Below are 18,945 nucleotides of genomic sequence, written 5' to 3'. Positions count from 1 at the left end.
AGAGAAAAATGAGAGGTCACGAAGAGAATTCGCGTTCAGCTTCAGCCCAAGTGCCGCCATATGCGTGGCACCAACCTAGGCCAGAGTTGGGGTGCCGTTCTAACTGATGTCTCTATGTATTGCCTATTGCGTCATCTCTTCGCACTGGGGGACTCACGCATATGCCAAGGGGAGCCGGAAGTGTATTTAGAGTTTCGAGTCAATTTCCTTTGAAATACAGTATTATTTATGTCAGCACCCCAACCGTAGGTTTCTAATACGCTATACTGAACTATGTCACCTGTCACGTGCGCTTCCGTCAGTTTTTTTTATAATTCTTTCCTCCGACTTACCTATTGTTCATAGAGCTAAGAGAAAGGCAAAGAATCACCAACGGCAGCTTTCGATTTTTACCGGAAGTTTAGACTGTGTATCTGAAGAAGTGTGCATGCACACGAAAGCTCATACCAAGAGCTTGGTCTCTAAGGTGCTACTGGAAGGATTTTTTTTTTATTTTTTATTTCGTTTAGACTGTGAGTTACTCTATTTTTCCTATCTCTATGGCCACGGCGCATCCAAACGCGTGATGACGTAACTGTATTTCACCGCGTCAAGCGATCCTGTCCCCGACCGGGGAGACGGCGACAGGGACGCGACCACTGTTTACGTTAACCCGGCGCGACGAAACGCTAGGACATTCCACAGTGGGCTCTTCTGCAATACGTAATAAATGCGCGACACCTTTTCTACCCTGAAGAAGTGTGCATGCACACGAAAGCTCATACCAAGAACAAACTTAGTTGGTCTCTAAGGTGCTACTGGAAGGAATTTTTTGTTTTGTTTTGTTTTTTCTACCCTGGTTCACTGTAACCAAGGCGTCTCGATAACTCAAAACGCTTTTGTCGTGGACTTGCTTACGTCACCGGTAAGCGACCGTCCATCCCATTAACCTCATTCACGGGTTGCTCATTTCGCCGAAAGGATCGGAAGGGTTAAGGTACGTCTGATGTGCTAGGAAATCCCTTGGCAAAAGAAATCGAGTAAATTAAAATCGCCAGTTGCCATCCTCCTCCTTATTGGCTCTGGAGCCTTCTTTCCTTGGAGGTTCGCCAGAAGCAGAGTCTGAGCTCCTTTAATTGAAGTCGAGGTGCTAGAACCAAGTTTTATTCAGCTTCTTTTAAGCCTGTTCATATACTGCATTGCAGTCTTTTCTGAACCATAGAGATGGATAAACGCGGAAAATAAGTGTGACCAAAGTATATTGTATTCTCCAACTGAATAACAGGAACAGTTGTATTAGCTTTCTGGCAGGTAAAGGCATCCCATAGTCGCCTTTGCCTGGACTTAACCGTCCGGGGTCCCTTACCTTTTACCTTTACTTTCTGGCAGTATATTGGCGATTGTGAATAATACATTCTTAACTTTGGTGGGACACCTACTCATAAAATGGGATTGTGGCAACAGCAAATGGCACAGTGACTACCCATTTAGATGGCATGCTGTTTCTCCTACATGGAAACTAGAAATCTCAATATTTTATGGGTATATGAAATGATTTTTTTTAATGGAACTTAGTATGTAAGGAAAATTTAAACTTCTGGGAAAATGAGTATTTTTGTTTAGGAATTTAGGTTGTTTAGGAATATAGATTATAGAACATTTAAATACAAATTTGTGCATCTACAGAGGGCTGTAAGAAAATATATTCACTGTTTGTTTGTTTGTTTGTTTGTTTGTTTGTTTTTTAAAAATTGCAGATGGATTATGCTCCCAAGCCCATAAAAGTGGCTGCCCCTTTGGTCATCTCTTGTCATACTAATACCCTTCTCCTTGTTAATCAGCAGTGTGGAGCCTGTGGCCCTTCAGATGTTGCTGGACTGGAACTCCCATCTTACCCAGCCTGGGAAGATGGGAATTGTCATCCAGCAACCTCCGGAGGACCACAGGTTCCCTACCCTTGTTGTAAATGTACCTGTTTCCTGTCTCACATGACATAGGAAATTGGAGTGTAAAGGGAATGTGGCTTTTTTAGTACCACCATTAGATCTTCAGATTGGGGTGGGGGGTGGTGGTTAATGTTGGTTAGTATGTCAGTTTCTTTCTCTTTAATCTCCAGAACACAATCATGGCTGGTGTGGGCTTTGAAGAATTCTCTGTGCCCCCTGGATCAGAGCTGGCACTGCCTCCTCTTTTTGGTGGCAATATCCTCGAGAGTGAACTGGAGACTGAGGTGGAGTTTGCCGATGGCGGAATACCAGAAGAGGAGGAGGAAGAGGGAGCATTGAGGCAGCAGGAAATGACACGGCGCAAATGCCATGCTCTTGCTCGGCGCTGCAAGGAGTTAGAGCAGGTAAGGGATTGGCTAGAGAGGGGACATTTTAATACACCAGCTGGAAAAATTAACAAACAGCTGCCGCAGTGGGTTGAGAGCTCATGGAGCTGCCTTTTTATTCATTTATGTAGCCCAGGACTGTCCGCTCTCATTTTCAGGAGCTCTCGTTCTTTCCCAGCCAGGGACTGAACCTGGGACTTTCTGCTTGCCAAATATGTGCTCTGCCAAAGTATTTGGAAATCAGTGACACCTTGGGTACAAAGACCATCCGAAGATCACAGGGTGGTTCACAACATAAAAACACAAAATGAGAACACAAAATGCATAATAAAAGAAAAACAAACCAATAACCCCCCTCCTACAAACACATTTAAAAGGCCATAGAATATTAATCAGCCAAGTGCCTGATTATAGAAAACATTATCGCCTAGTGCCTAAAGATATGTAATGAAAGTGCCAGGTGAGCCTCCTTGGGGAGAGCACAAACGGGGAGCCACCACAGAAAAGGCCCATTCTCATGGAAGAGGCACATGAAGAAGGGCTTCAGATGGTGATCAGATGAAGATATTAAATATATTCCCAAGAATCCTCTGAGTGAGGTAAAACAAGAGACAAGCCCCCCAGCATCTTTGGGGGCTGAGTAGAGTTTTAAACTTGGGTCTGTACTCTACCCACTATGCCATACTAGCTGTAGGTGGACACTATGCCATACTAGCTGTAGGTGGCCATGGGATGGTAAACTGGACCAAATGAACATCCAAACAGAGACCAAAGAGGAGGGACCACTGGGTGGGTGAGTAGAATGCAAGGCTGGGTATGGGAGAGGCAAAATTCTGATGTATTCTGGTGACATTACCCACAAATACAGGTGAATGAGAGGATGTTAAACCGGCTGCATCAGGTCCAGAGAATAACACTGCGGCTTAAACAGGAGAGAAGGTACGTCTGGTAGTATGTCATGATAGTGTGAGGGGTGGGGAGATTTAAATACCTTTCCCTGAACAAGGGGGGGGGTCTATTAAATTTTCATGCTCAGCAGACAAATTCTCCATGAATTCATCAGATCCCTCATTTAGAGCCATCCAAACTGACAGCTGTTACCACATCTCATAACAGTGAATCCCCTACATCAACAACACCTTGCAAAAGAACAGTTATTAAAGGGGATTAGTGGGGATGTCTTGACTGCAGGTTATCTTTCCAATGGACTCTTACTTCCCTTCAGGTTCCTCATGAGGGTCCTTGATTCTTACGGTGATGATTACAGGCAAGGCCACCTTGATATTGTCCTGGAGGTAAGAAACACACAGCTGGTCTAAGGAAATAAGGACATATCCATGTTACCTTCTTATGGGTGGAAGGAATGTTAGGATGGAGGAGTTCTAGCTGAATCATGTTCTCTGTCTAGGATGAAGGTAGCCACAGCACTGATGCTCCAGCTCCTGGCAACACAGAGAATGAGCCCCCCGAGAAAGAGACTCCAAGATGCCTCTCGGGTCCTTTGCCTGCCCCAGAGGCTGAAAGCCTCTCACCTACTGAGGGCCCCACCAGTAAGAAGCGGCGGCGCCACATGCGAGAGGAAAAGGAAGTGAGGTTACGCCGAGCAGCCCAAACATTGCTTCCTATGGAAGAGTTTCCTGTGCAGGTATGGGAGAACATAAAGGCTTTCAACTTTGTGAATATATAGATGACCATACAAACTTAACCTGCACACTACCTTTGGGGGTTAGGTGGGGAATGTGGCCAGATGTAATGGTAGACAGGCATATTACTAGGTTATATATATACTCCAGCCGTCGGCTACACAGAATCTGCTACCACAATACAAATTCAAGATTTTGTCTTCTATTTTTAAACAAGCTTCTAGTCCTGCTGGTTTATCACACATAAGTTTGAAAGCATCCCTTCTTCCCACATCACACAGAGCGCTTCTCTTTGGCTTGAAACTGTGTTTTGAATCACTGTTTTGGTTTTTGTGGCTGCAGATAAAGTCTGAAGAGGATTTCCAGTGTGAGCAAGAGGATGTCCTCACTCCTGCCTGGCAGCAGTCTAGTCCTCAGGATAAGTTACTCCATTATTCAAAGTTCTCTAGCCCAGGGGCCTGTTCTGATTTCGACTGAGGCTGGCCACTCACCGGTCCTCACAAAGGAGACTCTGTATGTATATCTGAACATCAGTTGCCTCCCTACTGGGTTAAAGAGGCCACTGGGCTGTCTGCTGACGAAAGTCACTTGGGGGTGCTTTTTGGACTGAAAGGAGCACAAGCTCATTTTAAGAGCCAGCAAGAGATGCGACTGTGGAACTCTCAGCCACTTGGAGTGCACTCGATCTGAACTGACACCGGGCAGCTGAGGGGCAGGCGCTGGAAGACAAAATGGACTGCACTAACTTAACAAAACTTGAAAGTCAAATGTATTACTAGTGTTCAAGCCCATCTGCATTAGGGAGATGAATGGATTCTGCTACCAATGTCCAAAAGCTTAAGAATGGGGTGGGAATGGGTATGTATGTAGAATTTGTATGTCATACATGTCTTGGGCCTCACAATTTGTGAGTTTCTGAAAGGGTTAAGTGATCTCTGACCGAGGCTGCATGGGCATCATACATTTATAAGTACTTTTTTGCCACTTTAAACAGTCTTGGCTTCCCCCAGAGAATCCTGGGGACTGTAGTTTGGTAAGGCTATTGAGAGTTGTTGGGAGATCTCTATTCCCCCTCCCAGAGCTACAATTCCCCAAATTCCCAGATATTTCTAAACCATCCTGGGAATAGTAGCTCTGTCAGGGGAATTGGGGTCTTTGGAGGAAGACCCAAAAGTGGCATAATACTGCTTTAAATGTATAATGCAGATTGAAAGTGGTGTTGCAGGAGCTGGCTTCCATGCACTGTTTAAGAAAGGAAATAGAAGTAGCTGCCATTTTGTGTGACAAATGTTCTCAGTGAATGAGGAGTCTTCTTACAGCTGCGAGAGAACTCTGCTGCTTTGCTCTCCAAGCCAATATTTTTATGAGTATCTTAACCAAGAGGCACAACATACTAAAGCCAATTCTGTACTAAAACCAGCAGACTCCTACAACATGTGCAAATTATGCAAGATTAGCAAATTTGTCAAGTGTTTGCTTATTTTTTCTGCCAGTCAGGGAGAGCAAGGCGCTAAATCCCTCTCCCTCTCTCTTTTCCGGAGCCACAAGGACTAGACACTTCTTCCAGATCTACTGCAGAGCAGTGGTGCCTGAATTAAATTCTGCCCACCCGTTAAGTTTATTTTCATGTTTCTTTGAGGGCTGCAGAATACTGCACACTTCCTTTCCTTCCCCTTCCTCATTCCCTCTCCAACTGATCCATTTCAAGGGAGCTGCCAAACATAACAGTTGGGCACATTGCGATTGCTTCCCTTAAAGATTCCTGGGCCAGGCAGTTTTGTAAAGGTGCCAGGAATTACTCTCGGGTGAACTGCAATACCCAGTGTCCCTTGAAAGAGGAAGCTGTGATACCTAAGCTTGGTTAAGTTTCCCAACCCCTTTAGCAATGCTTTGGGTTTTTTTGGGGGGGGGGTCACAAAGAGAAAGGTTACGAAGCCTGCTTTTAAGTTAGCAAGTTTATTATATTCTGAAAATGTTACACATGTACACAAAAGAGCAGAGAGCAGTGCAGGCCCCTTCAGTGTTGGTTCTCTAGGCCTGTTCCATCACAAGGGCCCGTCTCAGAAGTTCTTTAGCCATTCAAGACTTGGTCCTTCCTTGTCACAAGGGTGGGAGGGAATATCTGGCATATTGCCATCATCCCGAACTGGAACTGGAGAGAGGAAAAGAACAGAAATCAAGTGTGTGTTATCTCCCAACTGCAGCTTTGATACAATACCTCTGTTAGGGAAGGACACAACAAGCATTTGACTAAGAGACCCTGTACAGTACAAAATGGTGCCTCAACACAAAGTAGCCCACTGGCTTGTCAGAGAGCCACCTTGCCACTGCGTCTCTACCCTCATTTTTGGAAAGTGTGTGCGGCCATCGTTCTCAAAGCTTTATTTGTTTTTGCATATTTTGGCCAGTAGGAATAACGTAGCATTGATTAAAATCACATTTTACTTAAGGTAAGTCAAGTGAGTTATGCTGTTGACGGCAAAGCATAATCTTCCAAGTACTGGTTTTCCAAGTAGATATGGCCTCTGTGTATGTGTGTCGTCTTAAGGGAAGATGGCAAACAGCAGTGCTCCACCAGCTGTCATTGCAGCTTTGGTAGCAATGGACAGCCCAGCAACAGCAACTGACTGAAGTGCTGACATCACTTTTGCAGCCAGAAAGCCAGGTGCAATTCCTGCTCCAGTGAAGCCTGCTGCTCCCAGTGCTGCTGGGACACCAATCGTGGCCACTGCCAAGCCGGCAGCTCCTCCCAAATCTGCAGTTAAAAATAACCAGGTCTCATAGCACAGCGTGTGGTCAAGAGTCCATTCACTGGCAAACACCCTCAGGTGAGCACCAGGGCAAAGTGTTCTGCCCATGTGCGGCCATCGTTGACATTTTTCTTCCTGACAAAAGCTGTGCTACAGAGAGAAATGCTAGGGGAGAACCATTTCCTCCTAGCATAGAGACTCAGTGACTGGAAAACTATGCCCACTCTGGTTTTGCCAGCCAATCAGCTTGCTTTATAGGTGCAGACCCTCTGCCCACAAATCAGAGTGTAGGGTGTTGGTATTCAGCGGTACACGGCCTCTTAGTTAGCATGGATTCATTTTCAAGAATGTGTTGGCCAACTTTCAATTCTCCTGCAAGGAGGCGCATTGTAGTGAAAATTTGCATTTTGTTAAAAGATGAACAATTTGACAATTGAGCTATTTGGGGAGCTCTCCAGTACGTGCCTTCCAGACCTGGCATTTTATTTGGGTGTGTGTGCTTTAGTTTTTTATTTGTCAAGTATCCCAACAACTTCATCTCATACCACTTCTATTAGATCTTCCGTTGCCTTGCTCCAAAGAAGTGGCTCAGCCATAGATTCCTGTCTTAACATCAGCTGCACTAAACGTGGAGTCAAATATTTCATGCTGCTGCTCTGCTAAGGAACTGCTTTTAAATGGATAGGTGTTGTGGAGGCAGTTATACCTGGATATGTATATGGTACAGCCTGGTTGATCATGGCGCTGTATTTTGTTAAGGGACTGACCCACGGTAGCACGAAAGCTGAAATCAGAAAGGAAAAACACAGATGCGAGTCAGAAAGAAACTGAAAACATAAATTGCACAGCAAGCCACTAACAACAAAAGAAATAAACTCGAGTACAGTGGTACCTCGCAAAACGAATGCCTCGCTAGACGAAAAACTCGCTAGACGAAAGGCATTCGCTAACGAAAGGGTGACTCGCAAGACGAATTTCCCTATGGCCGCAACTCACAAAACGTAAACGTTTTGTGGGTTTTTCCCCCCTTTTTCGTCAAACCGCGCTTTCGACCATGCTTCGCAAGACGAAATTTCCGCTGTACGACAGCACTCGTGGATCAAATTAATTTAGTCTTGCAAGGCACCACTGTACTGCTCTATCTAGGTCAGTATAGGAGTGGGCAAGACTTTAGCTTGGAGGATCTGCTTCATTTTCTAAAACTCAAGAGATCCGCCAACCAGAGTCCTGTGCAAAAGGCTTCAAAGTCAAGAATTCTGAGTCCAGGAATTGGTTTCTAGTTCCAGAACCGAGCCCTTCCATAGAAGAGTTACCTCTGGTTACCCCCTTTCTTGGCTTCCTACATTTCAACAGTATAACTTGGGGAGGAGGTTGTCATTTTTAAGCAACTGGGAGTAAGAAATAGTTGCCAATTTACTTCAAATTACACAAAATATCCACCAAGAAATCCTAATCGTATCTTCTGGCTACCCTTTGTCTACATCAGGGGAGTGGAACACCCATAATAGAGCATACACCGGCAATTCTCTTAACTGGGAGGAAAAGGTATCTATAGATTATGTGACCTTCTGTCAATGGTTTATTATAAAAATAATAAACCATTGACAGACAAGCTATGCCAAATACTATATGATAATTGTCTTAATTCGTTTCAGCTGTACCAAGTGTGCTCTTTTGCTCAACAACAACTCAAACCGGGCATTAATACTTGGCCACTAACACTGTCATGGGCAAACACCAACTCCAAAAGAATGCTATCTAGCATTTATAAGGCACTCCTATCAGAATGGACTGGTAATACACTAGGCTTTTGAGTATGGGAAAATGACTTAGGACAAGAGATACATGAGGAGAACAAATGCTCTCTGGGGCAAAGCTCCATTTAAAACTATGCTCACAAAAGTTCATACTTTAAAAATAATACATAGATGGCACTGGGTTCCAGTTAAATTAAAAAGAATCAACCTAACATCTCTCCAGACTGCTGGAGAGACTGGGGAAAGGGGTGGAAGTTAGCACCTGTGGTGGGAATGCTACTATGTGAAGGAATTTTTTGTTGCTGTTTTTGAAAAAAAAATTTTTAATCACAAAGCAACAAATTTTAGCCCTTAGCTCTTAATGACATCATCCACAAAGGCCCTCATTTGCTACACCAAGAACTTATAACCCTACTGCTAGCAGTGGCCAAATTAGAAATTGTGTGTCATTGGAGGGCCACAGGTTCCCTGCCCCTAGCCTACACAAAGGATTTCTTCCAGTTTCCTGGTACAGATGCAGTCCCAAAAACATCCCCACTGCACTCTCTTTGATCTGGCTGCACCTTTCTGGAAGTCTGCTTGGTATCTCCAATACCTGAAACAAATCGCTACGAATTAGTCCACACATAGTATAAATTTGGTACATTTCTGAAAAAGGACAATTTGACAGTTATGCCACTGCAGTATGGGTTGTATGCTGAAAATTGTGTAAGGCCAGAAATTGGGGGCTAGGTCAATAACATACCAAGGATGTGGTCTGAAGACTGATAGTGCAGCACCCTTTCTAAAGCTAAGCAGGACAGGCAGTGGTCAGTGTCTGAATGCAACAAGCTCTGGGACCCTATACACAGCACCCACAAGCAAACTGCAAAAATATATTAAATAAGAAAGTGGATTCCTGGGCTGCAGAGAAAAGTAATGAAAACTCACCCATAAAACCAATGCCAAAAGAGAGAACGACAACTGGATCCTTTCCCCATGCATTTTTCAGAAACGGGATAATTTCTGTGGGATAAGGAAGTATGCACACTTATTAGAACTGTTTTGAATACTTGCTTCTCTGACAATGTTTGGAGGCCTAATACATTAGAACAGGAGAAGGCTATCAGAGTATTTGGGAGGATAGGAATTTTTCACATCTAATAATTTGCCTGCTCCTGCAGTTTACCAACATGGCAGGACCAGCATCTCCTTTTTAAAAACTGTCTTCTTGCTAGTGGCAAAGTAGGGAGTTGGCTTGTGCAGGCAGATCTACAAAGGACAGACTTTGGGGCGTCTTTTACTCATGATTTAAGAGGGTTGGGAATCAGGAGTTGCACGAGGCACTAATTAAGCATTAACTCAACTGGGAGACCGTAAGCAGATCTGTCATTCAGCGCCTCACTTTTCCCATCTGAAAAACTGAAACAATGGTATACACTTAAGACTGTAATTATAGAGGCTCTGTTCCAGGTACCCCAACTTTTCTAAAGTGGTGACCAGAGTTGGGGCCTTTTCTATGTAGGCACTGCATCTTTGGAACAACCAGATACTCGCTTGGTCCCTACACGCCAGATGAACACTTTTATTTCCCCGGAGCTATTATTGCTCCTACTTCCAATATTTGCTCTTGGTTTTTCTGATCATTTATAATACTGCATGCTGCTTGACACATTATTAATGGGATAGCCGAGACAGATTTTTTTTAAAGTAAGTAAAAATAATGGATGCACAGCAGAACCTTACAAAAATCTATTCAGAAGTAAGTCCCACCAAGTTCAATGAGACTTAACCCCTGGTAAGTGTGAAAGGGGTTGCCACCACACTTGGCTCACAACATAGCTGAGAGAACAGGTTGTGTAACTTGTCTTGTGCTCAGGACTGAGGGGGCAACTACAGAAGAAAAGCAGGTCACTTTTCCTTCATTAGGGGTTTAAAAGCAGAGAGAAGGAATGCTTCTGTAGTGGATTTTCAGTATCTGCAATGGATTAAGCTAGATGCCTCTTGTGATCCCTTCCAACATTATGGTCGTGGTAGACTGAAAATACACAAAGTACACACACACACACAACCTAGCAACCCTCCCCCGTGCACACAGTTCGCACGTGCCCTAAAAATTCCGCCACGTTCCTTTTCCACCGAACAACTTAAGAAGGTCATCCTCTTAACAATTTGAATGTCCTTATTTATCTTTCCAACCTACCCAAAAGGGGATCCCCACTTAACACTCACTGCCATAACCCTGGCTCCCTCTAGCAAAGGGGGGAAACCCCTCCACGAACCCCGCGCCACTCAAAAGACACGGACCCACCGGCCGAATAAATCGGGAGAGAGAGAAAAAGAGACACTGTTGGGGCACTTACTGCTCAGCGCAGCCATCTTGAAAGGAAAGCGGAGGAAGCGCAACGCATTGTGGGAGCTGTAGTTTTATAGTCTCTCTCGCCCTCCCCTCCATTACCCTTTAAAATAATTATCATCATCATCATCGCTACTTTGTTTCTTTCAAACTGTTATAACCTGTTTCTCTTCGACAAGACTGGACTTTTGCAATACTATACAGGATAATGCACGCCGGTTTTTTGTCACATCTTTAATGGATTGCTTACATCTCTGGATGTTTTCATGCAGGTGTTTGCTTTGGATTGTAATGTGAATGGAGAACACGGGGTGGGGAGGAACCCCATTAAGTTGCCTAGTGCATGCATGCAAATTTTTATTTGCTGCAGTGCGTTCACACGTGCACATGAATAACGCCAGACGGCCAATCATGTCATCCTGAAGGGAAAAGAAGGCATAGAGGATTTATCTTCACTTGGTGCACGTTTGCCCTTTAGTGGCTGGCTGTGAATCCAGGTGGCTAGAAATGCATACACACATCCCAAAAATCCTGGGAACTTTGGTATGTTAGTGGTGCTGGGAAATGTAGCTTTGTGAGGGGTAAACTACAGGCCCCCAGATTCTTTTGCAGGGTGTGGGAGATGTGCTTTAAATGTATGGTGTGTAAGCTGCAGAGAAACCCTGCTGAAGTTAATCATGTTCATTGGTTTCAATGGGCCTGATCTTGTGTTGGCTTAGATACAACCCAATGGGCATTTGATTGACAGCAGGTGGGTGGGTGGCGGGAAGGCAAGTAGCAGAGTCAGACGCTATACTTATTTTGAATGTCCTGAAAAATGTTTAGTTGCATGACATTATCATTGCTAATGTATAGGGAATTATTTGATGACTTGGAAGAAAAATGTTGCAACAAGAAACTGTGCCACAGAGCATGTGCAGAGTGTATTTCCCTGACCATTGCATAATCCCCTTTACAGCCTTGGGGATGGGTTGAGCTGTGGGTGTTGCGTTCTTTTTAAAAATTAGCCTCTGAACTTCTCTGCAATTAACCATTCGGGGCCAATTTCCTTCCAAATAGCGATATTTCCACCTCCTTGGTCAATGCCAAAGACACTGTCAGCCCTACTAACACACTGGCAGCTGCTTCCTTTTGAGTCACCTCAGGGACTTTCCGGGTCTAAGATAAGGAAGCTTTCGACCTTGTTTGACTGCAAAACTCCAGTTTTTGACATACTATCACGTTCAGTTCCCCTTTGAAATGACCACTCTGTTGGGTAAAAATATTATATTCTACAGGGGTATATTCTAGACCCAAACAAAGCAGGGGTGGGGGATCTTTTTCAGCCAGTCGGTCACATTCCCTTCAGAACAAACTTCTGTTCTGAGGTCCACATGCTAGTGGTGGATAGGGCCCGAGACCAAAGGCGGGGGGAGCAACCATCTTAAAGGAGACTAGTTTCTATATGCACACGTGCCTCCCTTTCTATTACTCATCCATTATGAGATTTGCCAGTCAGGCAAAACCTCTTGGGAAGGGAAGCAGATACTGGGAGAGTCTACATTTTGCATCTTGAGTGCGCTGCTGCTGTTTGCCAGATGTGTTGCACAGCTGGCTCAAGTAACCAAGAGGCCCTTCCTTATTATCACTTCATTTATCCCCAGGTTGGAGGACTGGTCTGGCACCCAGCCATTAGGCAAACTCCAAGTTTGACATGTGACATGCTTCATAACACATTTATAACACATTTGATATTGTTACATGCTGCCTCAGTCTCCACCGACTGCTGCACGGGGTTTGTGTTTCCTTCAGAAAATTGGGTACAAGGGAGGCTTCAGTGTTTTTTTATTATATATGGTTTATTTACATACACACACACACACACACACACACAACCTGAAATTGTTGTTGGAGGGGCTCACAGCTACAAAACGGCAACAAAACATTGGCAGAGGTTGGTAACGGATCCCAAATTCCGGGGTTTGTAGTTAATGAAGCTACCCCTGTTTTAAGTATCAATTACTCAGTTGCGGGAGCACTACAAACTGAGGGGTTTGAAATGACTATAAAACATTGACAAAGATTTGGAGTGAATTGGACAGTGTTGGATTTCTGAGTGTTAACTACAAACCCCCATTTGATGTTTGTTGAGCAAAACAAAATACACGGATTGTTCTACAAAACCCTACAAAACGATTACAAAACCCTACAAAAGTTTGGAGAGGACCCCAAATTTGGGGGTTCATAGTTAATGATGTGCTCTCTGCCTCCTGGTTTCATTTCTTTCCCCCCCCCCCCGCCATATCTATAGAGGGAGGATTCCATTCATTTGCATTCTAACACCCAAAGAAATTTGCCTGACTTCATTAACACTTGTCGAATTAACTAGGATTATACTGTCCAATACACAACCCAGGAAGTGTGCCTACTTAACTTGCTTTTATGTGTGCTAATAACACAGGCTTATCAGTGGGTCCATCACACCTCTTACTACCCCAATGCACACTTGGGTCTAGCTCCGTGGTTCCCAATGTGCGGCACACGCCCCACGGGGGGGGGCAAGTTGATTTTTTTTGGGGGGGGTGCAACGAACCTCCACTTCACACTCTCCCCTTGTTACTAAGTGAATTTCTGATCAGGTGTTCTGGGTCAAATTTCAATCCACCCCACCTGTCCCTATGAGGTCCGTCTGTTATTTCAATTCCCTTTTATTAATAATCTGGGAATCTCTTAGTAACAGGAGTTTTCCTGTCCAGCGGCCGTGGCCGGTTATACCCTCTGCTCTGGGCTTCAGGGATTAAACTCTTCTTTGCCTGCAGTTCGGTGTCTCTCTTTCATTAGATCCCTCACTATATCAGTTAGCTAAGCCCTCTTAGCAACTCTGTGGCAATGTCAAGGTTTCCAACCGCTAGCCCCTCCTGAGGGAACTACAAGACACAAACTATCACCCTGCAGGTCAGTTTTGTCCTTTCCCTGAGTTCACCTCCTCATGAGCATACATAGCTCGCTGGACCAAATGAACGACAATATTTTCTTAGCTCAACAATAAGAAGTCTTTATTTCTTTCAGAACATAACGGTTTCAGTAATGGTTTATAAGTTTAGTTTCATAACAGTGTAAACTCTTTCTTTCAGCATTATATACACATCTTCAACGATCCTAACCTAACCTAACCTACCCACAACTATCCTGGCCCCACGCCCTCCTTCTACCAGTCACCACTCCCCTCTCTCTAAACGGCTGCTCCCTCCTTTTAAAGAGCGGAATGTCCCGCCTCCCATGGGATACCTGCCACTCAAACTGGGGTGCCCATTAACTCACAAAACACCGTGGCTTTCAGAACATCCCTTAACTTAGATCAGGGGTCTGCAACCTTTAAGACAAAAAGAGCCACTTGGACCCGTTTCCGAAGAGGAAAAAAAACTGGGAGCCGCAAAACCATTGCGGCCCACAAAAATATAAACACCCAGAAGCTCATAGCACAATTTAGACAGGTAATGAAGAGCAGGTAATGAAGGCAAAATGGCAAAATATCACGAAACGCTCCCCCCTGCCGCCGCCAAACAACAAGCACTGTATTAAAGGAACCGTCCGAACGCCTGACGCTGCAGGGGCAAATCTAGAAGGGGAAATCCAACCCCCCCGAATACTTCCACCCCATGAACAGCACAAAAACCTCTTTCCCCCTTCTCTCATTGCACACACTTTGTAAACCAAGAAAATCTTTTTTAAAAAAAACAATTTGGGAATCCAGTTGCGGTGAGGTAATAGCCTAGCTATTAAAGAACAATGTAGCTAATTCCAAGGCAACTGAATAACAAAGAGGCCAGCGATTAAGCTACAGTGCCTGGGGGGGAAAAGTCAAAGGGCAATTCTAAAATGCAGCAGGGTGACTTTTAAAACACGAAGTTTTTTACCCACCAAAAATGGTGACCTCCAATATGTCCCCAAACCACTGCCCAACACGGATGCAAGTACAGGCTCCAAGCACTATAAACACCCAGAAGCTCATAGCACAATTTAGACAGGTAATGAAGAGCAGGTGTTGTTGTTCAGTCGTTCAGTCGTGTCCGACTCTTCGTGACCCCATGGACCAGAGCACGCCAGGCACGCCTATCCTTCACTGCCTCTCGCAGTTTGGCCAAACTCATGTTAGTAGCTTCGAGAACACTGTCCAACCATCTCATCCTCTGTCGTCCCCTTCTCCTTGTGCCCTCCATCTTTCCCAACATCAGGGTCTTTTCTAGGGAGTCTTCTCTTCTCATGAGGTGGCCAAAGTACTGGAGCCTCAACTTCAGGATCTGTCCTTCTAGTGAGCATTCAGGGCTGATTTCTTTGAGAATGGATAGGTTTGATCTTCTTGCAGTCCATGGGACTCTCAAGAGTCTCCTCCAGCACCATAATTCAAAAGCATCAATTCTTCGGCGATCAGCCTTCTTGATGGTCCAGCTCTCACTTCCGTACATTACTACTGGGAAGACCATAGCTTTAACTATACGGACCTTTGTCGGCAAGGTGATGTCTTTGCTTTTTAAGATGCTGTCTAGGTTTTTCATTGCTTTTCTCCCAAGAAGCAGGCGTCTTCTAATTTCGTGACTGCTGTCACCATCTGCAGTGATCATGGAACCCAAGAAAGTGAAATCTCTCACTGCCTCCATTTCTTCCCCTTCTATTTGCCAGGAGGTGATGGGACCAGTGGCCATGATCTTAGTTTTTTTGATGTTGAGCTTCAGACCATATCTTGCGCTTTCCTCTTTCACCCTCATTAAAAGGTTCTTTAATACCTCCTCACTTTCTGCCATCAAGGTAGTATCATCAGCATATCTGAGGTTGTTGATATTTTTTCCGGCAATCTTAATTCCGGTTTGGGATTCATCCAGTCCAGCCTTTCGCATGATGAATTCTGCATATAAGTTAAATAAGCAGGGAGACAATATACAGCCTTGTCGTACTCCTTTCCCAATTTTGAACCAATCAGTTGTTCCATATCCAGTTCTAACTGTAGCTTCTTGTCCCACATAGAGATTTCTCAGGAGACAAATGAGGTGATCCGGCACTCCCATTTCTTTAAGAACTTGCCATAGTTTGCTGTGGTCGACACAGTCAAATGCTTTTGCGTAGTCAATGAAGCAGAAGTAGATGTTTTTCTGGAACTCTCTAGCTTTCTCCATAATCCAGCGCATGTTTGCAATTTGGTCTCTGGTTCCTCTGCCCCTTCGAAATCCAGCTTGCACTTCTGGGAGTTCTCGGTCCACATACTGCTTAAGCCTGCCTTGTAGAATTTTAAGCATAACCTTGCTAGCGTGTGAAATGAGTGCAATTGTGCGGTAGTTGGAGCATTCTTTGGCACTGCCCTTCTTTGGGATTGGGATGTAGACTGATCTTCTCCAATCCTCTGGCCACTGCTGAGTTTTCCAAACTTGCTGGCATATTGAGTGTAGCACCTTAACAGCATCATCTTTTAAAATTTTAAATAGTTCAGCTGGAATATCATCACTTCCACTGGCCTTGTTGTTAGCGAGGCTTTCTAAGGCCCATTTGACTTCACTCTCCAGGATGTCTGGCTCAAGGTCAGCAACCACATTACCTGGGGTGTATGAGACCTCCATATCTTTCTGGTATAATTCCTCTGTGTATTCTTGCCACCTCTTCTTGATGTCTTCTGCTTCTGTTAGGTCCTTTCCACTTTTGTCCTTAATTGTGGTAATCTTTGTACGAAATCTTCCTTTCATATCTCCAATTTTCTTGAACAAATCTCTGGTTTTTCCCATTCTGTTATTTTCCTCTATTTCTTTGCATTGCTCGTTTAGAAAGGCCCTCTTGTCTCTCCTTGCTATTCTTTGGAAATCTGCATTCAATTTCCTGTATCTTTCACGATCTCCCTCGCATTTTGCTTGCCTTCTCTCCCCCGCTATTTGTAAGGCCTCCTTGGACAGCCACTTTGCTTTCTTGCATTTCTTTTTCATTGGGATGGTTTTCGTTGCTGTCTCCTGTATAATGTTACGAGCCTCCATCCATGAAGGCAAAATGGCAAAATATCACGAAACGCTCCCCCCCCCAGCCAAACAACAAGCACTGTATTAAAGGAACCGTCCAAACACCTGACGCTGCAGGGGCAAATCTAGAAGGGGAAATCCAACCCCCCAGAATACTTCCACCCCATGAACAGCACAAATGCAACCCTAAAAGTTTAGCAAACTTATGCAAAAGCACACAGCATGCACGCTGCCCCAATCACTATTGGCCAGCAGAGGGGCTGGGCAAGGCAGCTGAGAGGGGCTGAAGCAGGGGGCTGATCACGTCCCCCCTGCAGGCGCAGGAATACATTCCTTTAGAATGGATAAAACCCTTCTTTCAGTCCATGGGACTCCCGCTTCTAGGGGGGCAGGGGGCTTCTAGGGGGGCGCTGCCCCCTCCTGCCCCCCCCGTCGGTACGGCCATGCTCGGGCCCCTTTCGCCACGCTGCTTAAGGGAAGTCTCCTGCGCGCCCCCGAAACAGAGCCCGGGACCGGTCGTCCCCTGAGCTTTTTCCCGCGCCCATCTCATCCCGTTGGGCCGCCCTTAGCTGAACAGCCGGGCTTCCTTTTCCTTCCCAGACTGCCACGTGTTCTGGAGCTGGGCCCTTCCACTTTTTAAAAAGAGGGCTTCCCCCTTGCCCGCCGCCTGCCGCCCCTGGCCCAGCCCGCAGCTGCCTCCTTACCTCGTCGAGTCGTTGCGCCTCGTCGAATCGCAGCAGCCAGCAGCTCCACCAGCAGCAGCCAAACACAAGCGCTGGGACAGGCGCCAAGGAGGGAAGCTGCTGCGGTCTGCTGCTGCGCCTGCGCTGGCACGAAACGAGGCACGCATGAGCAGCACAGCCGCTGGCAAGGTAGAGAAGTGGGTGGGCACAGGCGGGCCAGCAGCGCGGCGCAGCGCCCCCTACATTTCGGCGCTAAACGCATCGGCCCTGCCCGGAGCCGCAGCAAAGGTGCAAAAGAGCCGCATGCGGCTCCGGAGCCACAGGTTGCAGACCCCCGACTTAGATCCTGGTTCGTTACAATTCGAGAATGAGTTATTAACAGTTAATGGTCTTTTATGCTTCCTCCACGTGAATAGGAGTTCACTTTTTGAATAATAAGAATTACAGTATATGTCACGGCGGGGGGGGGGGATCAGGATTTTAGAGATGCTTAGGTGGGGCATGGCCAAAAAAAGGTTGGGAACCACTGGTCTAGCTATTTCCCATACCAATTCTAATTAAATTCTAACATTTATTAAATACAAGCATTTAGCACCCACAGATCTATAATGAAATATGAAAGCCGGTGTGTGTACATAGGTAGGCATGGTTTAATTTTTAGATAGCAGTCCATACTGCATTGTGTGAGCAAAAGTTGGCAATAGCGTGCACAAAGGCAGAACAAGATATTTGTTGAAAGCAGACTGCTGCCAAGATGTTGCCTTCAGGGATGTGCAGCCGTGCTGTTGTTGAAACAACAGACAAAGGAACAAAAGGCTGAGTGTGTACAATGTGTGGCAAAATTATCGCAGGCGCATATGGCATGTTTTCCTCATAAAGCTACCTTGAAGCAGAAGCAAGTTGGGGAGGAGGATACTGCAGCTAACAGAAAGGAGCCAGTGTACTTTTACCGAATCTCTGGCTTCCAATCTTTCGCTGCCTCTAGGCCACACAAACCACACATTTAAAGCACTGTGATATCACTTCAAACAGTCATGGCTTCCCCTAAGTAATTATGGGTGCTAAAGTTTGTTAAGGGTGCGGACAGTTGTCCGGAGGCCCCTACGATTGTAGACAACTACAATTTCCAGAGTTCCCTGTGAAGAGGAATTGACTGTTAAACCACTCTGAGAATTATACCCCTGTCTTTAGAGCTTGGGTCCCCAAACTAAGGCCTGGGGGCCGGATGCGGCCCAATCGCCTTCAAAATCCGGCCTGCGGACGATCCAGGAATCAGCGTGTTTTTACATAAGTAGAATGTGTCCTTTTATTTAAAATGCATCTCTGGGTTATTTGTGGGGCATAGGAATTTGTTAATTTCCCCCCCTTCAAAATATAGTCTGGACCCCCACAAGGTCTGAGGGACAGTGGACCAGCCCCCTGCTGAAAAAGTTTGCTGACCCCTGCTTTAGAGCAACTGAAAACATCAAACAAGAAGCCATTTATTGCTGC

At 45.3% G+C, this 18,945-nt stretch overlaps 2 protein-coding genes across 4 annotated transcripts; one reads left to right on the top strand and one right to left on the bottom strand.

Moving 5' to 3' along the window:
- The first annotated feature begins 24 nt into the window (after positions 1-24).
- TFPT (TCF3 fusion partner) lies at positions 25-4,937 on the top strand. Of its 3 annotated transcripts, none has more exons than XM_033169097.1 (6): positions 25-219; positions 2,096-2,329; positions 3,180-3,250; positions 3,537-3,606; positions 3,720-3,956; positions 4,297-4,937. In XM_033169097.1, the coding sequence occupies exons 2-6, from the start codon at positions 2,105-2,107 to the stop codon at positions 4,429-4,431; spliced, it is 738 nt and encodes a 245-aa protein (XP_033024988.1). In that variant the 5' UTR covers positions 25-219; positions 2,096-2,104; the 3' UTR covers positions 4,432-4,937. The 3 variants fall into 3 exon arrangements, with proteins under 3 accessions (XP_033024988.1, XP_033024986.1, XP_033024985.1); XM_033169095.1 differs by lacking the exon at positions 25-219 and adding an exon at positions 854-904; XM_033169094.1 differs by lacking the exon at positions 25-219 and adding an exon at positions 887-976.
- Positions 4,938-5,968: 1,031 nt separating this feature from the next.
- On the bottom strand, positions 5,969-10,867 carry NDUFA3 (NADH:ubiquinone oxidoreductase subunit A3). The gene is made up of 4 exons (XM_033170851.1): positions 10,804-10,867; positions 9,392-9,466; positions 7,411-7,488; positions 5,969-6,106 (listed from the first exon to the last, which is right to left on the bottom strand). Exons 1-4 carry the CDS (start codon positions 10,817-10,819, stop codon positions 6,015-6,017), a joined length of 261 nt encoding a protein of 86 aa, XP_033026742.1. The 5' UTR covers positions 10,820-10,867; the 3' UTR covers positions 5,969-6,014.
- Positions 10,868-18,945: the final 8,078 nt, after the last annotated feature.

This window comes from Lacerta agilis, chromosome 14 (genome assembly GCF_009819535.1).
Source record: "Lacerta agilis isolate rLacAgi1 chromosome 14, rLacAgi1.pri, whole genome shotgun sequence".
Lineage (NCBI taxonomy): Eukaryota > Metazoa > Chordata > Lepidosauria > Squamata > Lacertidae > Lacerta > Lacerta agilis.
Note: the sequence above shows the minus strand (reverse complement) of the source record. Positions and strands in the feature narration are given on the sequence as shown.

Coding starts and splice junctions, on each gene's coding strand:
- TFPT (XM_033169097.1), top strand. CDS start 2,105: ATGGCTGGTGTGGGCTTTGAAGAATTCTCTGTGCCCCCTGGATCAGAG. Junction 3,607..3,719: donor ACCTTGATATTGTCCTGGAG/GTAAGAAACACA, acceptor TTCTCTGTCTAG/GATGAAGGTAGCCACAGCAC. Junction 3,957..4,296: donor TGGAAGAGTTTCCTGTGCAG/GTATGGGAGAAC, acceptor TTGTGGCTGCAG/ATAAAGTCTGAAGAGGATTT.
- NDUFA3 (XM_033170851.1), bottom strand. Junction 7,489..9,391: donor TTTTGGCATTGGTTTTATGG/GTGAGTTTTCAT, acceptor TTCTGATTTCAG/CTTTCGTGCTACCGTGGGTC. Junction 6,107..7,410: donor TGTACCATATACATATCCAG/GTATAACTGCCT, acceptor TCCTCTCTCCAG/TTCCAGTTCGGGATGATGGC.